At 54.1% G+C, this 18620-nt stretch overlaps 1 protein-coding gene across 4 annotated transcripts in view; it reads left to right on the top strand.

Moving 5' to 3' along the window:
- The window catches only part of FUBP3 (far upstream element (FUSE) binding protein 3), a 54009-nt gene extending 40289 nt beyond the window's left edge, over positions 1-13720 (top strand). For 2 of the 4 annotated variants that reach the window (XM_012639843.1, XM_012639845.1), the window contains 8 exons: positions 1871-2012; positions 5787-5947; positions 6707-6780; positions 7106-7186; positions 7372-7448; positions 10062-10133; positions 11407-11534; positions 12394-12955. In XM_012639843.1, coding sequence (XP_012495297.1) covers positions 1871-2012; positions 5787-5947; positions 6707-6780; positions 7106-7186; positions 7372-7448; positions 10062-10133; positions 11407-11534; positions 12394-12402 — 744 coding nt within the window. In that variant the 3' untranslated portion in view covers positions 12403-12955. Of the gene's footprint in view, positions 1-1870; positions 2013-5786; positions 5948-6706; positions 6781-7105; positions 7187-7371; positions 7449-10061; positions 10134-11406; positions 11535-12393 lie in introns of all 4 variants that reach the window. The other 2 variants (XM_012639842.1, XM_012639844.1) reach the window with 2 other exon arrangements.
- The last annotated feature ends 4900 nt before the right edge of the window (positions 13721-18620 follow it).

The following is an 18620-nucleotide window of genomic DNA, read 5'->3' as shown; positions in this document are numbered from 1 at the left end:
TCCAGATTGTCTTCACACAGTGAGTTTCTAACCAGTTAAACTATTTGGGTAAACGCCATGCACATTGCCAAGTTTCAAATAATCAAGTGTACTTATTATAATATAAGACTATATTAAATGAAATCTAATCTTAGTGTTAGGAAGCACTTCCAAATCCTCCAAAGTCCTAAAGCTGTCTGCGTGCACTTGATTTCCTGCACGTCTTCGGGATGCAAGCAGCTGCATGACGTTAGCATCTCCTTCTGAGCACCAGAAATTCCACCTGCCCCCATTGTGACTTGCCTCGGGGAGCCTCCATAACTGATGGTGGATTGGCAATGTCCTCTGAGTATGTGGCCCTGAGAAAAACTTGAGAATAAGCAGAGCTGAAGAACAGAAGTGATAGATTGGAAATTGAAGTCCCAGCTCTGCCACTAGCCACGCGACCTTGAACAAGCCCCCAAACTTCTCTGGGCCCAGTTTTCTCAGCAGCACACTGAGGGGTTTGCACCAGGACGTGTCATCTAGGGTGCTTGCTAAGATTACAAATTTGTAGGCCCTCACCCCAGATCTACTGAATCAGAACATCCACTGGAAGATCTTGGGTTTTAACTAGAGTCCCAGGCAATTCTTAGGATTGTTTAAGTTTGGAAAAGCCACTAAATGATTTCTGACATCATTTTTTATAGTAAGAGTTTATGAACCTAGTGCTATGGAGGCTCCTAAGATGTTTGGGAGCGAGCCTTATCCTCAGGATTCCTAGAAAGTTGGCTATGTGTGCGTGTACATATGTTTGTGTGTTTTAACATAAATCCCTAAAATTGCCTTGTTTACTTGTCAGTTGTCTCTCATAAAACCAGAGTACAGGGAAAAAGCACTTCAATTATCTCAGCTTTCTACTGGTTTAGATTCTGGGTAAATGTTCAGTTTACTTTTAATTGACAGGAGGAGGTTTTGACAAACATTTCTTTACTGTGTTGAAAACCTGTTCAGCTTATCTCTTCCATGAAATAGTTCTTGGCTAGACCAAGTTTGCCCTCAATATTTAAAAGATCTTAAATACTAGAGCTCTAAAGTGACTCAGAGGACAGAGGCTGGAATGAGATTTGTTACCCTCTGAATGAAAGGAATCTTCCTCTATTAGATGTGAGATTTAGGCTTTACTGTGTGCCGGGTGAGCAGTGTGAGAAAGATGTGGAGACTTTTCCAGCCCCTGACCATGGATAGCAGCACCTGGCTGCTTCCCCTCTGTCCCTCCCTTCTGAGGTATCCCCAAGTGATCACTCTTGAACATATGTCTGCCTTTTCTTGGGGGCAGGACCACCAGTTTTTCTTACAATCCTTCCTGCTTGTGGGAGCGCCAGGTATGGTGACTCACAGCAGTGACTGGATTGGTGTTCCCTGCAGCCTGGTTGGGGAGGGGCAGGCACATTGTCACACCTGTCACTTTCAAGTGCCTAGCGCTCGTTGGTACCTCACATCTGGCACGATAGGCCCAGCATGTGTCAGCCACAGGAAAGAGCAGCCTTGGGTTCAAGGAAAAAACGAACTCTTGATGCCTGTAGATTAGGGCCCAGCAATTAAAACTCCTGGCTAAGGGCCGTTGGGCTTCAGACCTGGGTTTATACCTGACTGCCTCTTTTAGTTGGGTATATTTGTACTGTTTATGCAACCACATGGATTTATCTGCACACGTCCTCCTTAAATGCACCTGTGATTGTGTTAATTCTGGTTTGAAAGAGTGCTTTAGAATCGGAAGTGTGGAACAGTGCTAGGTTCTAGTGTGTGGCATTGATTGCATCCTGTCACTTAACCTGCTCCCTGGAGAAGATGTGGAGTGGTGCTGGCGGCAGTGGCAGAGATCATCACTGGAGCCTTGCTTCCTTCCTAGGAAAGAGATGGTTTCGGAGGCCTGGCAGTAGCCAGAGGCAGAGGCCGCGGCCGTGGCGACTGGAGCGTGGGAACCCCTGGTGGCGTCCAGGAGATAACATACACGGTGCCCGCAGATAAGTGTGGCCTCGTCATAGGCAAAGGTAAGAGGCAGCTGCTGGGATTTCACACCCCCCTCCAGCTGTTGTGCCTGAAGGAAGGCAGGTCGCGTGGACCTGCGGGGCATGAGGTGAAGTCCCTTTGCTGCAGCTGCCTGGGGCTGCCAAGGGTGGCAGCAGCTGCCTTTTGCTGAGCCCTGCTTTGCGTGGGTCTTCTCTGAGCTTGCTGGTGGCCTGTCGTGGGCCGGGGAAAGCGAATTTTTCATTATCGAGTATGAATAGCCAAGAAGTAAGACCCGCGCGGCCTATCGAAGCAGCTCAGGTTGTGGAAAGGATGCCCCGCGCAAGATCGGGGCCTCCGAACCCCTGGAAATCGACTGACTGTCATTAACTCACCTCCAGGGATCTGAGGGGACAGTTACCATCGAGTCCTCAGTGAAGGTGTTTTCTGACCGTGTCCCTCTTTCCCGCACTGGACTTGGGGATATGGTCTTTATTGACACAACCTGTGAGAATGGTTTTATCCTTTCAGCACATTTACCATGAGTAACACACACCCTGTGGAGGGAAATAAAAATTGATTTGTTAGTTGTTTCTAGGCATTTTAGAGAACATTAGGTAGAAACCCTCATTAATGGCTAATGTGGCTCCTTCCCGTCGTTCAGCGAGAAACGAGAGAGAGAGAACGGGCAGGTTTCTGGGCCATTGGTGCCGGACTGTCTCGGCCGGCCTTGGAACCGGGGAAGGCCGCTGAGAGCAGGGGCACGGCAGGGAGCAGGCAGCGGGGCTGAGCTTCCAGGGGGCACTGAGCCAGTCCTCACTGCCAGCGGCAGCTTCCCATTTGTCTTCGGGTTTTGTATTTGCCTTCGTTATGTATTCGACAGCATATGGAGGAAATAAATAGTCTTCTCCCCAGAGTTTCTCAAATTTCTTTGATCACCGAATACCTCTTAGCTGTTTGATCGCAGCTCACATTGCGGGGAGCACGACTTGGGAGCGTCCTCACCCCGGAGCGCAGGAACTGGGGCGGGTGGGAGTCCCCCCTCAGTGTCAGGCTCACCTCTCGGGAGCTGCACTCGGCCCTGCTCATGGCCAGCGCGGCTTTCGTGTTCTTTGAGATTGTTTATCTCCTGTATCCATGTTGTCTTTTAGATTATTAACCACTCGAGGGTGGTAGGAGCGCTGGGGTTTGTTTTAAGTTTCTGGCGGGGCCTACCTGTCGTCGCCTGCCGCATGGGTCTTGCTGGCAACGCAGAATGCACCCAGCCCGCCCATCTGACTGCAGGAGACTGAGTCCAGTTGACACCTGTTGGTTGAGGATTAGGTAGACCTAGGTTTCTTGGCTTTTTGAACACCGTTTTGTCAACGAGGTTTTCATTTGCGTGTGTGTCTCCTCCAGCGCTGACCTGGCCTCACTGTCCTCACTGTGGCAGGTCCTCGTGGCACAGCCTGGTGCTCACAGAACAGCTTCTTGTAACTTGCCCTCCACAAAGTCATCCTGAGTGGCTCCTAGAGGACAGTCACAAGAGAACAAAGCAGCAACTGCTACCTATCCCCATGTTCAAATAGCAGCCTGAGGAAGCCCAGTAAACATTTCACTGGACACGGGGAGGGTCTTTCTGTGTCACCCCCCCCCCCCAACACACACACACGCGCATGCACCCTCGGGGCTGGTGTGAGGCATCTCTCTCCCTTGGGCCTGGTGCCTGGATGAGAAAAGGGCCCCAAGCAGCCGGGCCCTGCTGTCCCCAGCTCCAGCCCTGGACAGACGCAGGCCTCCCCAGGCCCCTGCCGGATTTCCATGATAAACACGGCAGCACTGGCAGATAGCGAGGCCGGCCTGCTCTTGTCAGCCAGGCCTTTTAGGCTGTTTGATTAATTGCTTTACAATTTCACGTCCAGCCGGGGGCCGCTGGTGGGTCGCTTCTGCCCCCCGTCAGGTAGAAGAATGGAACAGGCTGCTGAATGAGTCTATAGACAGCCACCATGTGCCAAGCTGGTGACCTCATTTTGAAGGAAGATGAACTTAAATTAACTCCTTCCGGCCCCGTGCAGTTTTGTGGCGCTTCCTCACCTTATTAGCATGCTCCCAAGGCCCGGGCCAAGGCTCTCTGGGGCTGCTGGTCCCTGGCCCGATGGGGAGGGCTGGAGGCCTTGGCCGTCTGGCCTCTCACGCTCCGGCCTCCAGACCAAGTGGTGTCTTGGTAGCGGCTGGTAGGATCCTTCAGGTCCTGGGTGGGCCTGTGGAAACGGCCTCCACCTGCTCTTTTCTGTTCATTGCTCCCCAAAAACCCTTGCCTAGGGCCAAGCTGCTTGCTTTTTAGGTGCAAAGAAGATGGAATCCATGACCTCTGAGTAAGGGCCTGGTGAAAGGTCCAGCAGGGGCTTGGGCCTGCCAGGAGTCCAGACAGAGCTGCTCGCACTGGCCCATACGTCCCGAAGACCAGTAGGCCTGGCTGGGTTAGAAGACATTAGGGCTGCTTTTCTGAAGCTCTAAGAAAATCACGAACACAAGATTGTCTTGTTGGGATTTGCTGCCGCCCTAAACTTAACTGACCTCCTCCCCAAGCAGATGTTTACCTAAAGCTTTAACCACACGCCATCAGTCTCCTGGTGTCCTTCCTGCAGCATGAGGGCTGCTCCCGCAGTCCCCAGGAAGGACACCAGCCTGAGGCTCCATGTTTATGATGCTGGGGAGTCCTGTCAGGACGCAGCTTGCGTCTGCCCTTAGTGTCCCCGCCCTGTTCGCTTGACAGGTTGTTCAGACATGGCTTTCCAACAGTGGAGTGGAAGGAAGGCTGAAGTGTTTGGAGAATTATAGACTGTCAGAGTGAAATGGCACCCTTCACTTGGGGTCTGTTCTGGCTGTGGGCAGGGGAGGGTGGCAGACACCGGCCCTCGGGCCTACTTTTGCTCACGGGGCTCCCTGCTGCCCTGATTTTCAGCAGATACAGATTGTCTTTTCCCAGTTTTGCGGAACTCTGTGCCGTAAGTTTTCCGGCTCATTTTAACCACACCTCCCCCATGCCACCCCCCACCCCCAGTTGAGCGGAGCAGATCTGTTCTATAAGTTCTGTGGAATTTCAAAAGAAGAATCCAACCATTGTTACACTGGTGAGCCTTTTGTTATGCAGATTTCATTAAGAGACTGGGACTCTAACAGGTTTCTCAAAGAGTCCGACTAAATTTTCATTAGCCCCTCTCCACCCAGGCCTCTGTGACCCCCATGCTTGGACTGCCTCTGTCTAGACCCATCCCCACCACGGAGGAGGTAGGGACTTGAGGAGTGACAGGATGAGATATTAAAGGCCCGAGTGGGGTCCAGGCATCGTTGGGGCCTGTGGCCATGCCTTGGACCTGTGGAGGGAGGGAGGCAGGCAATGTAGTGGCGCACGCCCAGGCTGAAGGCCCCCGTTGTGCCGTGGAGGGACCGGTGGGTGGCCATTCTTGCGCTGAGAAGGGTACAGTGCCTCTCCCTGGCTGGGGTGGGAGGACTGCAGGCGGCCTCCCAGGGGTGAACTCTGTTGTATGTAGACAGCAGGCCTCGGCCCCTACCTCGTTACTGGGCCACTTGGGCCTCTATGTGCAGGTGCCAAATGGTGTCTGTGGCCTTAGCCTGACTCCAAACAGCTGATTTTGCAAATAGCACTGCATTTTGTTAGAACCATTTTAAAGTAAATAGAAAGTACTTCTCTACTGTCGGGTCGAGTGCTAACGTGCAGAAAATACCCTTGTACCCGCTTCAGAAGGAAGCACTGCGAAGCCTCTGGGTCGCTGCAGTTGCCCTTCATTCTCCCGTCTCCCGTCTTGTGCCTGCAGGGGGTGAGAACATCAAAAGCATAAATCAGCAGTCAGGAGCACATGTGGAGCTTCAGCGGAACCCCCCGCCCAACACCGACCCCAACCTGCGAATATTCACCATCAGGGGCGTTCCTCAGCAGATCGAGGTGGCCAGGCATCTCATAGATGAGAAAGTTGGTGTACGTACCAGGTCCTTTCCCACCTGGCTTGATAATAGCTGGGTTTTCTTTTGGATGTCCAAGGTACCCGCTTTCCCCAGAACCTTGTGCTTCCTGTGCCTTTGGGTCCACACTCAACATGAGGGCAGCCCCCTCCCACTTTGCCAGGGGGAAGGTCGGAGGCCCAGGGAATGCCAGGCCAGGCCCAGAAGCGATGAAGGAAGCCTTGGGGAGAACTCCCCACGGCCACCACAGCCCAGGCCCAGAGCCCTGTCCCCTGCAGGCTTAGATGAGCACTGAGGCAGCCTCCCCCAGCGCTGCCCCTGGACTCCGCTGACATCGCCTGGCGGCCGGCCCCGCAGGCAGTTTTCATTGACTCTGGCTTTAGTTTCAGGCACCTCAAAGCAGATAAAGAAAGGGAGTGTTGATGGAGGACAGATGGGCCACTGCTCACCTCATTGGGGACGTAGAATGGCAGAGAGAGCCTTGGGCCAGCCTAAGTTGACGGGAGAGTCGAGCAGGTTGGTCCCTACCCTCAGCGTGACATGCCAGGGCAATCGTGGCGGTGCCCGTATCGGCTGTGTGTGGTATCGGTCACTCGAAGCCATTTCTGCAAGCGAAGGCCACTGTGGGGAAGGAAGGCTAGTGTGAGTGCCGTAGATGTCTCTATTTCACTCGACCCCGTCTCCTCAAAAGCTGGGGTTTGCCTTGGGGCGGGCCTGGGCAGAGGACAGAGGTGCAGCCAACAGGAGGTGAGAGCTTCCTCTGTGCCCGCCACAGGGGACCGGTCTTGGAGCACCTGGAGCCTTCGGACAGAGTCCCTTCAGCCAGCCACCTGCTGTTCCTCATCAAAAGTGAGTCTTCCGCCACCGTTCTTGCTTGGGCGAGTCCCCCTGCTCCTGAGAGGGCCTCCTTCCCTCCTGCTCGGCCGTGTCTAGGGCGTGCCGGCCACGGCCCGCAGTTCTGGGGGGTGGGCAGGACGCGCCGACTTGCCCTTCCCAGTGGTCCCTCTGGCCAGTCGACGTCGCGCTGCTCAGAGGTGGGGTGAGAGCCTCCCCAGAGGGCAGAGGGCCTCCCGGTCACTGCCAGTGTCCCCAAGGGGAGCTTGCCCCCGGGGCGGGAGGGCAGCTTTGCAGAGCCCGTGTTGTGTGGGGACTCAGCGGCTTTCCCTCGTCACAGCACCTTTCCTTCGAGGAGCTCAGGCTGCTTCCCAAACATGGCTGCTAAAGTGAATGGGAACCCCCACAGCACCCCCGTGAGGTAGGTGAGCTGCTCTTGCTCCAGCCAGGGGGCGGGCAGCAGCAGGGCCATCACTCTCGTGCTGCCCACACCAGGGGGCTGGGGGCTATGGTGCTTGGCTGGGGGTGAGGGAGGTGAGCGGTGAAGAGGGGACGATGGGGGGACATGGCCCACACTGGAATGAGTGACTCTTCTGTCATCCACAGTGGTCCTCCAGCCTTTTTGACGCAGGGCTGGGGCAGCACCTACCAGGCGTGGCAGCAGCCCACACAGCAGGTCCCAAGTAAGTGGCTGTGGGGTGAGGGGGTGTGCACGCCCTCCAGAAAGGCTGTGGCCAAAGGCTGGGGCTCCCGGAGGCCATGGGGCTGGTCATTCCAGCGCTGGGCCGGCAGGCACGGGGAGCCCCCAGCAGGCCTGTGCCAGGGGACGTGCAAGCACAGGGAGGGCTTCCAAAGGGAGTGGCTCAGGCCTCCTCTGGGGTGGGGACTTGGGGTCGGCACTCTCTTGGCCCACCTGTCCTTCTCAGAGCTGTGGGCTTCTGTACTTTGTTCCCCACAAGCAGGTGGGCTGTGGGTGTGGTTTGCATGGAACCTCTCCTGCCCCTTGCCCCCATCCCTGCTCTGAGGGCGACCGGCTCCTGGCCCAGAGCTCTGCGTCCGGGGACCCTTCCCACCCCCTCAGCCTCGGGTGACCATCCTCTCGTCTCTCCAGCATCTTCTTAGCAAGGGGTGCTCTGTCTCCTGAACTCTTCCAGAGAGCAAACGGTAGAGAATCACTTCTGCTGAGCGCCCCTCCCCAGGGAAGCTGGGTTTGAAGGAGAAGGGCCCGGGTGGAGTCAGAGCCGCTGCCCACTCTGCCCCGCGCAACGCCAGCAGCCATTTTTGGCTTTTGTCATGGGGTGGCCCATCGTGCCCAGACTTCGCAAAACAAAACCAAGCCCTTACCTGAGTGAAATTCAGGTTCTTCAGGTTCTTTTAACCCATCTGAAGTTTCCGTCTGTGTGTGTCTGGAGAGCCGTCTGTGTGAAGTGGCCTCTCTCACAAGGGACGACGCCCGCTCTCTGGGATTCTGCCGCTTGAACCTTGAGCAGAGTCTGGAGGCTAGTGCTGTGTGGCTTTGGCACCATCACCCCCTCCCTTTTCTGGGGCTGCACTTTGGTCACACGTAAAATGAAGGGTTTGGGTTTGATTTCTGAAGTACTTTTGCAAGCTCTGAAATTGTTTGGTTGTGTTTTTTTCCCCCATATTTTACTATGAATCATGTCAAACATTGTCTCCACAAGGAACACCAGCACACCGTCTAGATCCCATGTCCCAGTTCACTGTGCTTGTTTGTCCTGGAGCCTGGTCGTGTTTTGTTCTCTCCATTTCTGACTCCCCTTGCCAACTCCGTCTCCTCCCCTCGCAGTGGGAGTCGGTCCCAGGTCCCAGGGGCGTTGGATGCCCTTGGCATCTGAGGCCACCCCCAGGCAGCAAGGTATCATATTCACATTTTGGCGCATTGTGCCAGGACAGGGGGCCTGTGGGAAGCCCTGGACCCTGGAGACGTTGAGGCCTGAGAAGGGACGTGTCCTTCCCCTGCAGAGGAAATGGCCCCTGGGGCGTGGTTTTGCAGAGGCACCCCTGCCTGCTTCAGGTGGCCGGGCAGACCGGCAAAGTTAGGGAGATAAGTAAAAGAAACAAAGAAAGCACAGGGAAGGCCTGGTTATCTTGCCGCTGTTTGAAAGCCTCCATCTCGTGTTGTTGAGCTTTGCTTATTTTGTTTTTTTGGTTGGTTTATGTTTGTTCGTTTTTTAGAGACCGGTTCTTCCTCTACTGCCCAGGCTACAGTGCAGTGACGCAATCATAGCTCACTGCAACCTCAAATTCCTGGGCTCTGGCGATCCTCCTGCCTCAGCCTCCCAAGTAGCTGGGACTACAGGCATGCGCCACCACACGTGGCTAATTTTTTTTTTTTAATTATTTTTTTGTAGAGACAGGGTCTCACAATGTTCCCCAGGCTGGTCTTGAACTCCTGGCCTCAAGCGATCCTCCCTCCTTGGCCCCCCAAAGTGCTGAGGTTACAGGTGTGAGCCACCACGACCAGTCTGTCTGTCTGTTTATTGAGGGGGTTTGGGAATTGAGAATTGGGTTTGGACAGTGAGATCTTGCTGGGAAGCAATCGCTTGCCCACTCCTCCGTGTCTGAGGAGGTTTTGAGGAAGTGTTTACTGCCTGCAGTCCTCACTCCTCCCGTCTCTGTTGTCCTGTCCCTGTGGGAAGAAGAGTGGGGCATCTTCTCCCTTCTCTCCAGCCCCTCTCCCATCTTCCTGTGCTCCTCCTCGATCTGCAGTGAACTGATGAGGAGAGGAAACATTCTGCTGTGGGTGTAGGGGCTCATCCTGCCTGCTGCACACTCTGATTCTTGTAGCGCAAGAGACATTGAAGGGGGTCTTTGTGGGCCGTGGCAGGTGGACACTCGAGCTAGCCCTGACCTCACAGAAAGGTAGGTCCTGACCTGTTGCTGTGGTCAGGTCCTTTAACCCTCTCTTTCTCCCCTCGGCAGGGCACTGCTGCTCCGTTCCCCTGACCCCAGTCCACTGCCAGCGTAGTAGAGGATGTACCCTGGATTCTGCACAGAAGGAGGGGCTGAAACAACCCACACACTCTGTTTCCCTCTTCTCCTGCCCCGGAAAGGCCTGAGGCTAGATGGAGATGAGGTGCCACTGTGGCTGTCGGCCCCTCCACTGTGGGCTCCCTGCACCTCCCACGGCTGGCCGGCTGCCGCCTTCTGGGGCTTGTGGAGCGTGTGTGGCCAGGAGTGAGCGCAGAGCAGGGCCTCCAGCTGGCGGGCTGGGGGCCAAGGTGCTGAGGTGAGGAAGCCAGGCAGGCCTGACTGCTTTTGTGTTCCCTGCACAGGCCAGCAGAGCCAGCCGCAGAGCAGCCAGCCCGACTACAGCAAGGCCTGGGAAGACTATTACAAAAAACAGAGTGAGTGCGATGGCCTTCCTGACGAGCAGGTCCCCAGTGACAGAGTCCCCTCAAGCCTGGAGGCTTAATTGTCCTTGGCTTGCTGTCGTCTTTTTTTCCTTTAATGCCTTCCCAAGTGCGTTGACCTCAATACTTGCTTGTCCGCCGCCTCCGTGCCTGTCTGTCTGTCTCTGTCGGAGGAGCCTGGGCGTAGTCAGTGGCTGTGGTGCTGCATTGCTGCCTGGCAGAGGCTGCCGTCTCCTCCTCTTCTCTGGTCTCCCCTGCTGGACTCAAAGGACCCAGAGGTGGGCGCGGCACCTGGAAGTGCGCACTCATGTCTGGCCCTGGCTGTCCCCTTTGGAACTGAATGACTCTGGGTGCTGCCTGGCCCGGACACAGTCCGCCAGGGTGTCCTGTTCTCTGTCTCGGTGCTGCCCGTCTCTTTGGGGCTATTTCAGGACAGGGGAGAGAAAAGAGATGGCAAAACTCAGAGAAGGAAGCCTGAAATTGGAGCAGGTGCTGGGTTGTCAGTATTTCTTCCTAAGCCCATTTTCTTAACTGGACCATAAATTAAACCAGTCTCTAAAAGTGGGAGAGAGGGGACCTAACGAGAAAAAAAAAGGAACCTATGTTTAAAACTCGTACTAAACTGTATGCGCCAGAATGGTCAGACCAGGGCATCTGGGTGTTGTTTAAGGGGATGTTTCCCGTGCCTCATCTGAGGTGTTACCTGCTGGTTGGAAGAGCTCAGGTCAGAGGCTACCAGAGAAACATTCACCCTCGTGTTGGAATCATCGCTGGGGCCGAAGATGGGGGCGTTGGGGTCCCCCGACCTGTGGGTAGTCTGGTGAAAGCTCAGGCCGGGTCTGCCCGAGACCTCCCAAATCCAGGTTCCCAGACACACCAGCCTGTGTTTCAAGCTCCTCATGGGATTTGGACACCAACACAGGCACCCAGATTAAGCCCTTCCGTTCTCAGCCCCGGCCCTGCCATCGTCCGGCACTGGGGGCTGATGGGGCAGGCCGACGGGCGCAGAGAACGCGCTCTGTGAGAGACGGCGCGCGCGAAGGTTTGTCTTCACGCGGACGTAGCAGGGACAGGCAACAAAAGGGCACGGCACTCGGCGGCGCCAGACTGCACAGTGTGCCCCAGCGTTCCCAGGTGGTGGCCTCGCCCGTGGCCTTACCTTCCAGCCCTCCGGGGGAAGGCAGATGCCCAGGGCCTTTGGGAAGGAGCCCCACACACCTCCGTGCACCCCACTCCCGTTAACTGTGTCTCTTCCTTCGTCCGTCAGGTCACGCCGCCAGCACCGCCCCTCAGGCCAGCTCCCCGCCGGACTACACCATGGCCTGGGCCGAGTACTACAGGCAGCAGGTCGCTTTCTACGGGCAGACACTAGGCCAAGCTCAGGCCCACAGCCAGGTCTGTAGCCGGGGCTGAGGAGGGGCCACTCCTCGAGGGCAGCCACGCCCTGACTCCCCTCCTTGCCCCAGGGAGAGAGGGATTGGGCCAAGTGGGCGCAGAGTTGGTTGTGCAGCCCTGCAAGGAAGTGCCTGATCTTCCCTCAGATCTAGGTCCCAGACCTCAGTGCTGAGAAGTAGTCCTTCTTCCTCTGGGCCTCAGTTTCCCTAACTGTAAGTGAGAGGCTTAGGAGACAGCAAGTCTGGCTCCACAAGTAGGGACTGTGGGGGGCACGTGCAGCTGCTGTTCCCAACGAGGGCAGAGTGGCCAGGCTGTCAGCCTCGTCCTGGGCAGCAAGAGGCGCGTCTCCGCCCCTGCATGAGGGCAGGGCAGCGCGCCAGCTCCGTCCTGCACAGAACCCTGGAGGGCTCTGTCCAGAAGCCAAAAGTGGATTTCTTATTAAAGAAGGGAGGAGGGCCAAATGTTCCCACAGAGCATATTTCAGGTGACCTGATGCCAGTCGGGTCCCTGTGGATAACGCACCGGTTACCTCCAGCCCTGGACTCAGAGCTGATTGGGCATCTCACTGCCAAATTGTTGTCTGGGCCTGGGAACCCATGTGAGGGCTGGGGGTAACCGAGAAGTACCCCTCACGTGCTCCCCTTGCCCGGCCCAGAGTCCCCAGTGGGGACCACCTCTTCAGGAGAGGTTTTGTCCCAGCTGGATCCTGTGATGTGAGGCCTGGGGGCGGTGCTTAGACATCTGTGTGTTGGTGCCTGTTGAGGAGCCAGAGGGGAAAGGGTGACCTGTCACCTCCCCACGGACACACGGACTTGAGAATTTGCCACCACAGACTAACTCCTTCCCCTTCCTCCCACAGGAGCAGTAGAACACTGTGCTCTTGGCCGGTCTCTCCTCTCAGAATCATTGTGAAAGGAAACCTATTTGTAACAGGTTTTTAGATTTGCAAACCTTTTGATGAAGAACCTTTATTTTGTTCTGTGAAACACTATATTTAGATTAACAGAATTTTTCTAAAAATCGGGGAAATTAGTTACTAAAAATTGCTGATCATTTTTGTTTCTTTATTTTTGTTTGTTACTTGTGTAAGCTCTGGGATTCTTTTTGGAGCAATACCTGCAAATTCAGGCACCAGAATGTGCCTCAGAGCAGTGACATTTCAACATGGTGTTTTTTGTTTTGTTTCGTTTCGTGTTGTGTCCTTTTTATTTACAGGTTTTTCTGTTGCAGCAGAAAGTGGCTTGGAAGTCTTAGGTAGTATGTAACAAATTCTTTTTTAAAATTTTTAAACAGTATTTAAGTATTCTTAAATGTGTAAATTCATTAAATGTTTTACTTCTAATTTCTTGTATCTTGGCTGTCTGGTTTTATTGCATTTTTTAAAAAACTGAACTATTATGTATTGTAATTAATTATGTGAATTCTGAATTGAGACAGATAATTGTATTGCTGTCCCGCAGGGATTGGGAGGGGGCATTTTATAGGGTTTGTATAATTTCTAGAGTTCTAAAGGGGTAATATAAAAATGTGTTCATGTGTTTAGCATACGTTTTTTTCATGTCTCCATTACCAGTTGCAATTGTGTATCTAAGACCTCCAAGCTTGTTTTAAAAACAAAACAAAAAACCTTTCTCTATTCTCTCAGAAATATAAATACTGTTATTTTTAATATTAAGAAATTCAATATAACTTTTAACAAACACTGTGGAACATTAAACCGTATAAAAATGTAGTAACTATTTTTTAATTCCAAGGTGTTTTTTGCTTTTTTCTTTTAAATATTTTCTTAATATTTGTCAAATTAACTAGATGAATAAAGAAATCTAGTATTAACCACAGTATGAATTAAATAATTTTGATTTAATAAAAGGGATAATATGATCTTCAATGTTTACTGTAGTGTATCTTGTACAGATAACGTGTATTTTTAAAGGAAAAAACGGAATTGAAGCTATTTTTTTCTTGCATTTTTAATTGACCTGAGGGACATTCCGTTTAAAATGTACTGAAGTTACAATTTCTGGGTTTTGCTCTGTATTTTTCTTATAATGCTTGAAATGTCTAACTATTAAAAAAGGCAATTGGAAAATGTTATGCATGTTGTTTTAAAAAAAGTGTTCTTTTTATTTGACTGACAATTCATTTTACACTCTATATAATAAAATTTCCACAAGACGTCTTGTGGGTGGAGTATTTTCAGCCTGTGTGCATTCCATTTGCTTGTCCCCCTCCGCCCGCGCCGCTGCTGCCTGAACCGGGAAGAGGAGGGAAGAGGGTTCTTCCCCGATGGTCTCGATGGTCTCGATGGTCTCGCACTAGGCCAGCCCGACCTAGGGGGTGCGCAGCCTGGATGTGTAGCTACTTCGTTAAGCTAATTTTATTTTAATGGCATTGCATAATGTGACAGCTTGACTTGAGAGCTTTGGTTACGCTCAGCCCCATTTCCCTGTCACATCTAAGCATCTCTAAGTGGTGGTGACACCAAGAAGTCAGTGGAGTTTCTCCCACTGTCATCCCTAAGCGGAGCTGGAAGGCTCACTGAAGGGCCCGGCTCCCCGCACCCCTTTCCCCACCCCGTCCCCTCCCTGGCCCAGGCACACTCACTGGCCTGAGAAATCAGGTTGCTGATCAATGCTTGGTACAGTTTCCCTGGCTGCTGCTGCCCGTCACCCTCTCCTCGCTGGCCTCTGCTCACCTGTGGCTCTGGTGGCACTTACTCTTTCAGTCCCATGCCCCTGGGGGGTCCTGGGTTTCTGAGAGAGCCGGGACGAGCCAGCACACGTGCTCATTTCGTGTTGGCGTTTTCATTCAAGAAACAAAGGTTGTCCGTCCCCATAGGGCCAAGTCATAGAGGGTCCTGTGGATCAGGACACGTGGCAACAGCGTGGGACATTAAGGAAGAAAGGAGGCCAGCCCTCGACTCTGTTTTTGGTCCTCCTTCCTTTCCCACTGGTTGGAGCAACTGGCTTTGGACACGGTTGTCTGCTGGCACCGTGTGCCACCCTCACCTTTGCTCTTCTGTGGGGGTCGTGTCTCAGTTTAGGCACAGGGTCCTGCCGAGGTCCGGCTGGAGCCCCTGTGGGGCTCGCGCTAGCGTGTGCCTTTCTGGTCCTGGCCCCCCGTCTTTTCTCTACCCCGGGCTCTGAGAGCAGGGGGAAAAAAAGCATCTGTGGCAGCTCCTTTAGGCTGAAAAGGGGTGTGGAGAGCAGCCCATCTGCGGCCATTCCAGGCCTGTTGAGAGCCGGAAGACAAAAAGGAGATGTGGCATCTTTAACTACACCTCTAGAGAATCGAGTTTGACGTTGAGAAATTGAATAGTAAAAGGCACTTGGAAAGAAGGGGGAGGGGCCGGTGGGAGGAGGGCGTAGGGCCGATGACGGTAATGGGACTTCGGAGAGGGCATTACAGAGAAGACTTCCTTCTAATTCATCTTCCAAGCTCTGTGCCAAAACAGCATTTGGCATGGTTCACAGGGAGCGATTGTGTGATAATGAACCCTAAGGTGTCCCTTAATTGAAGACTGAGCATTGCGGTTTGTGCCAAGAGTCATAAATGGTGCAGGCTTGCGGGAGGATGCATTTTCTTAAATGTATCGGTAAGTACAGATTAGCGCTTGTCCCCAGTGAAATGCCCATACTATAAATTATGGAAATCTCTTTCTCTCTGATGCAATCTTTTATTGGGGGGGAGGGTGCGGTGCAGCAAGAGGCAGGGGCGGGGGGAAGTTTGCAAGCATATGAAATTTGGCCTCTCATTAACATGGCGCCCACGGAAGATGGTTTTCATCAGCAGTCTGGTGTCCTGGAAGGCTAAAGTGCTTGAAATGTACCAAGTTCAGCGGTTGTATTCCATTAAAAAAGCTGCTTGGTCATCACGGAAAGGGCAGCCTGGGGTTGGGGGCAGGGGCGGGCGCGTGCCCAGTCTGTCTTGAGAACGCTCGCCCCAGCCCCGCCCGCCAGCACACATGCACCCTGGGTCTCTGCCAGCCGCCCCGTTCCCAATTCAAGGACCCTGGTGCGCGGATCCCAGCCCCACCCAGAAGTTGGGGCTGGGGGTGGGGAGCCGACATGGCCAACATGCCTCCATCGCCACCCCTGGCCTCTCAGCAGGTGGGAGGCACTGCTTTTCTAGGGTCCCTCTCAAGCGGTGACCACCATGATGTCCCACAGCCCCACGGCAGGGTTGGCTGCCCCCCAGGCAGCACGTTGCAGGGCCTGGTCCAAGAGAACATGGGATACCATCCATGGTGCCGCAGCTTCTCAGTGGCCACGGCACTGCTGTCCCCAGACCCCACTTCTGGTCCAGCAGGGCCCAGCTGGGGGTTTTGAGATGGGCTAGAGCAAATGGGCCTGATAGGCGCTTAGAGATTAATGGCCAGAAAGTGGCGTGCCACTCAATCCCGCAGGGGCTGCTGGCCCTGGGTCTGTGTCTTGTGTGGGTGGAAGAGGAGGTGAAGACAGCCCTCATTCCCGAAACAACGGTCATCTTTGCTGTCCTTTGTCTCGCGGCCTCTCTACAGCGTCTACCAAGGGGTCCTGGCCTTTCCAGACGTCTCCTTTGACGGTGGTCTGCACACCTGGGAGGCGGGCGGGACAACTCCCTCCACTTCACAGATGAAGACTCAGTGGCAGGGGCTGCGACCTGCCCTTGTCACACAAGCACGGAGGGGCTGGTTCTACACCAAGTCTATGCTGCGCCCCGCCTGGGGCTTCTGTGGAGAGCATGACCGCTGCCCGTGGGGGCCTCGTGGTCTTTTGCAGTCGCTGGCAAGTGGGGTAGTTGGCAGGGACGAGGAGACAGTCTTAGCAGGTGGTGCTGAGCGCCAGCCAGGGGCCCCGGAAGTCTATCGCAGTCAATCGCCTTTCTCGAGTCCACGTTTGCAAATTCACTACTCACGAACATGTACTTGTAACCCCAAAATCTGTGCTCACGTGCCGTTGCGACCATTAACGGTGAGAAATTGGAGTTACCTGATGGGCGTGTCCCTAGCTGAGGTGGCATAAGCCGACCCTCTGCCTTCCCGTCTCAGCTCTTACGCTGTAACCCGTGCTCTTCCTGCAACCTGCTTAGTGCCACGGGTTTTACATTTTTGTGCTTTTTTTATGATAGTTTCTCTGTTTAAAGTGGGCCTCAAGCACAGAGCTGAAGGACTGTCTAGTGTTCGTGCCTAAGCACAAGAAGGCTGCGCAGTGCCAGATGGAGACAGCACGTGTGTCAGAGAAGCTTCATTCAGGCCCGAGTTACGCGCTGTCGGTGGCGAGTTCAATGTTAATGAACAAACTATATATATACACATATAAAGGCATCTTTAAACAGAAACACATAACACAAGATTATGGAGCCGGGCCTGTGCACAGTGGTGCGGGCCTATAGTCCCAGCTACTCAGGAGGCTGAGGCGGGAGGATCACTTGAGGCCAGGAGTTCAAGTCGAGCCTGAGCAACATGGGGGAGAGAGAGAGACCCCATCCCTAAAAAAAAAAATTTAAAAATTTGCTGGACATAGTGGCGCACACCCGTAGTCCCAGTGACTCGGGAGGCTGAGGCAAGAGGATCACTTGGGCCCAGGAGTTCAAAGTTACGGTGAGCTATGATCACAGCACAGCCTGGGCGACAGAGTGAGATTTTTTTTTTTCAGTGGCAGAGGCCTAGACTCTGTCTCTTAGGAAAAAAAAAAAAAAGATTATGTATGGATCGGTGTAGACGCGGGCTCACAGGGGCCTCACCTGTGTTTCCCTGCAGAGCAAGGGTTCAGCGTTTGCTGATTCGGGGTCTGCAGAGACTTCATCAACATCGCTAGCACAAATAACTGGAATTCACTGTATCTCACTTTCTGGCGCGGAAACGGGTTTGAGTAGGTTCTTGCCGAGTCATACCGTGGGAATGCAGGTGGCAGAGCCAGGCCTCCGATCTCAGTCTGACGCCCACGGGGGGCCAGAGCCGGGCCTGAGTGCAGAGGACACCGGGCCTGGTTCTCGGGGAGCCCAGGGGTTCCAGCCCACCCGAGGCAGGGCAGTGTAAGGTCAGACTCTTGCACTTGGTCTAGGTCCTGTCTCCACCCCTCAACAGCTATGCGACCGACCCCTCCCCTTTGCTCCTGCCAGGTGAGGGCTCGTGGGGCCGTACGTAGAGCACCTGGCACCTGGCCCCCAGTGAGCACCCAGAAATAGCAGCCGCTAGGAAGGATCGAGTCCTGGACTTCCGGCTGCTCCGGTGGCTTTTTCTGCTCCACAATGAGTGCCAGGGGACAGCCTGTGTGATGTGAGAAACACGTTGGCCTCAGCACTGGCCCCCTAGCTTTTCCTGGGCTCCCCAAGACAGCGCAACCCCAGGGCCAGCTCAGTGGTCCCCCGGAGTCACATTGGCTGAGCTGCTGGGGAAGAACAACCCCTAAGGGCCAGGCGAGATACTCTGAGAGAAGCCGGGACCCCATACGCAGGGCTGTGTGTGACAGCTGTGTGGGGGGCATCTTGGGCCAGACGTTGGGTGGGTCAGGCTGCTCGGTTCTGGCCCCCAAGATGGCACTGAAGGAAGTCTCGTTTCAAGCACAGTGAAAAGGTCCAAGCCTTTTGGTCTCTCCCTCTTGTATCAGATTCTCTGATCATCACTTCCCTGAGAAGCAGTCGCCGTGGCCCCCAGCTCCAGGGACTGTCACTCATGGCCAGCCATTCTGCCCGGTTCACAGCAAGCCCCAGGGATCCGCGTGCCTCCCCTGGGCGCAGTCGGGTGCTCTAGGCCGCAGCTCTGTGCTTAAGAGAAAGAGGATGATGAAGGTTGGGCAGCGACAGGAAGGGGACAGCGGCTTTGTTCTTGGTATTGCTGCCATCTCACTAGGTCACCTGTCCCAGCGCATATTTGAAAGGTTCTTCCCCCACCCTGCCTCTTCCTCAGTCAAAGGGAGACGACAATCAACTGTAGAGCCCAGAGACCGGCTTGTGTCCCAGCTTGGCTGTGCGACTTGAAAACGTCACCTCTCTTGATTTCAGTTTCCCTCCCTTGGGATTAGGCCACATCAGTGGTTTCCACATTGTATGAGGCTGGGGTCGGGGGTTCCACAGTTGTTTGCTTCAGATTTCAATAAAATATAT

This window comes from Propithecus coquereli, unplaced genomic scaffold, assembly GCF_000956105.1.
Source record: "Propithecus coquereli isolate 6110/MARCELLA unplaced genomic scaffold, Pcoq_1.0 Scaffold142, whole genome shotgun sequence".
NCBI classification, from domain to species: domain Eukaryota; kingdom Metazoa; phylum Chordata; class Mammalia; order Primates; family Indriidae; genus Propithecus; species Propithecus coquereli.
This window is presented reverse-complemented; position numbering and strand designations above follow the sequence as displayed.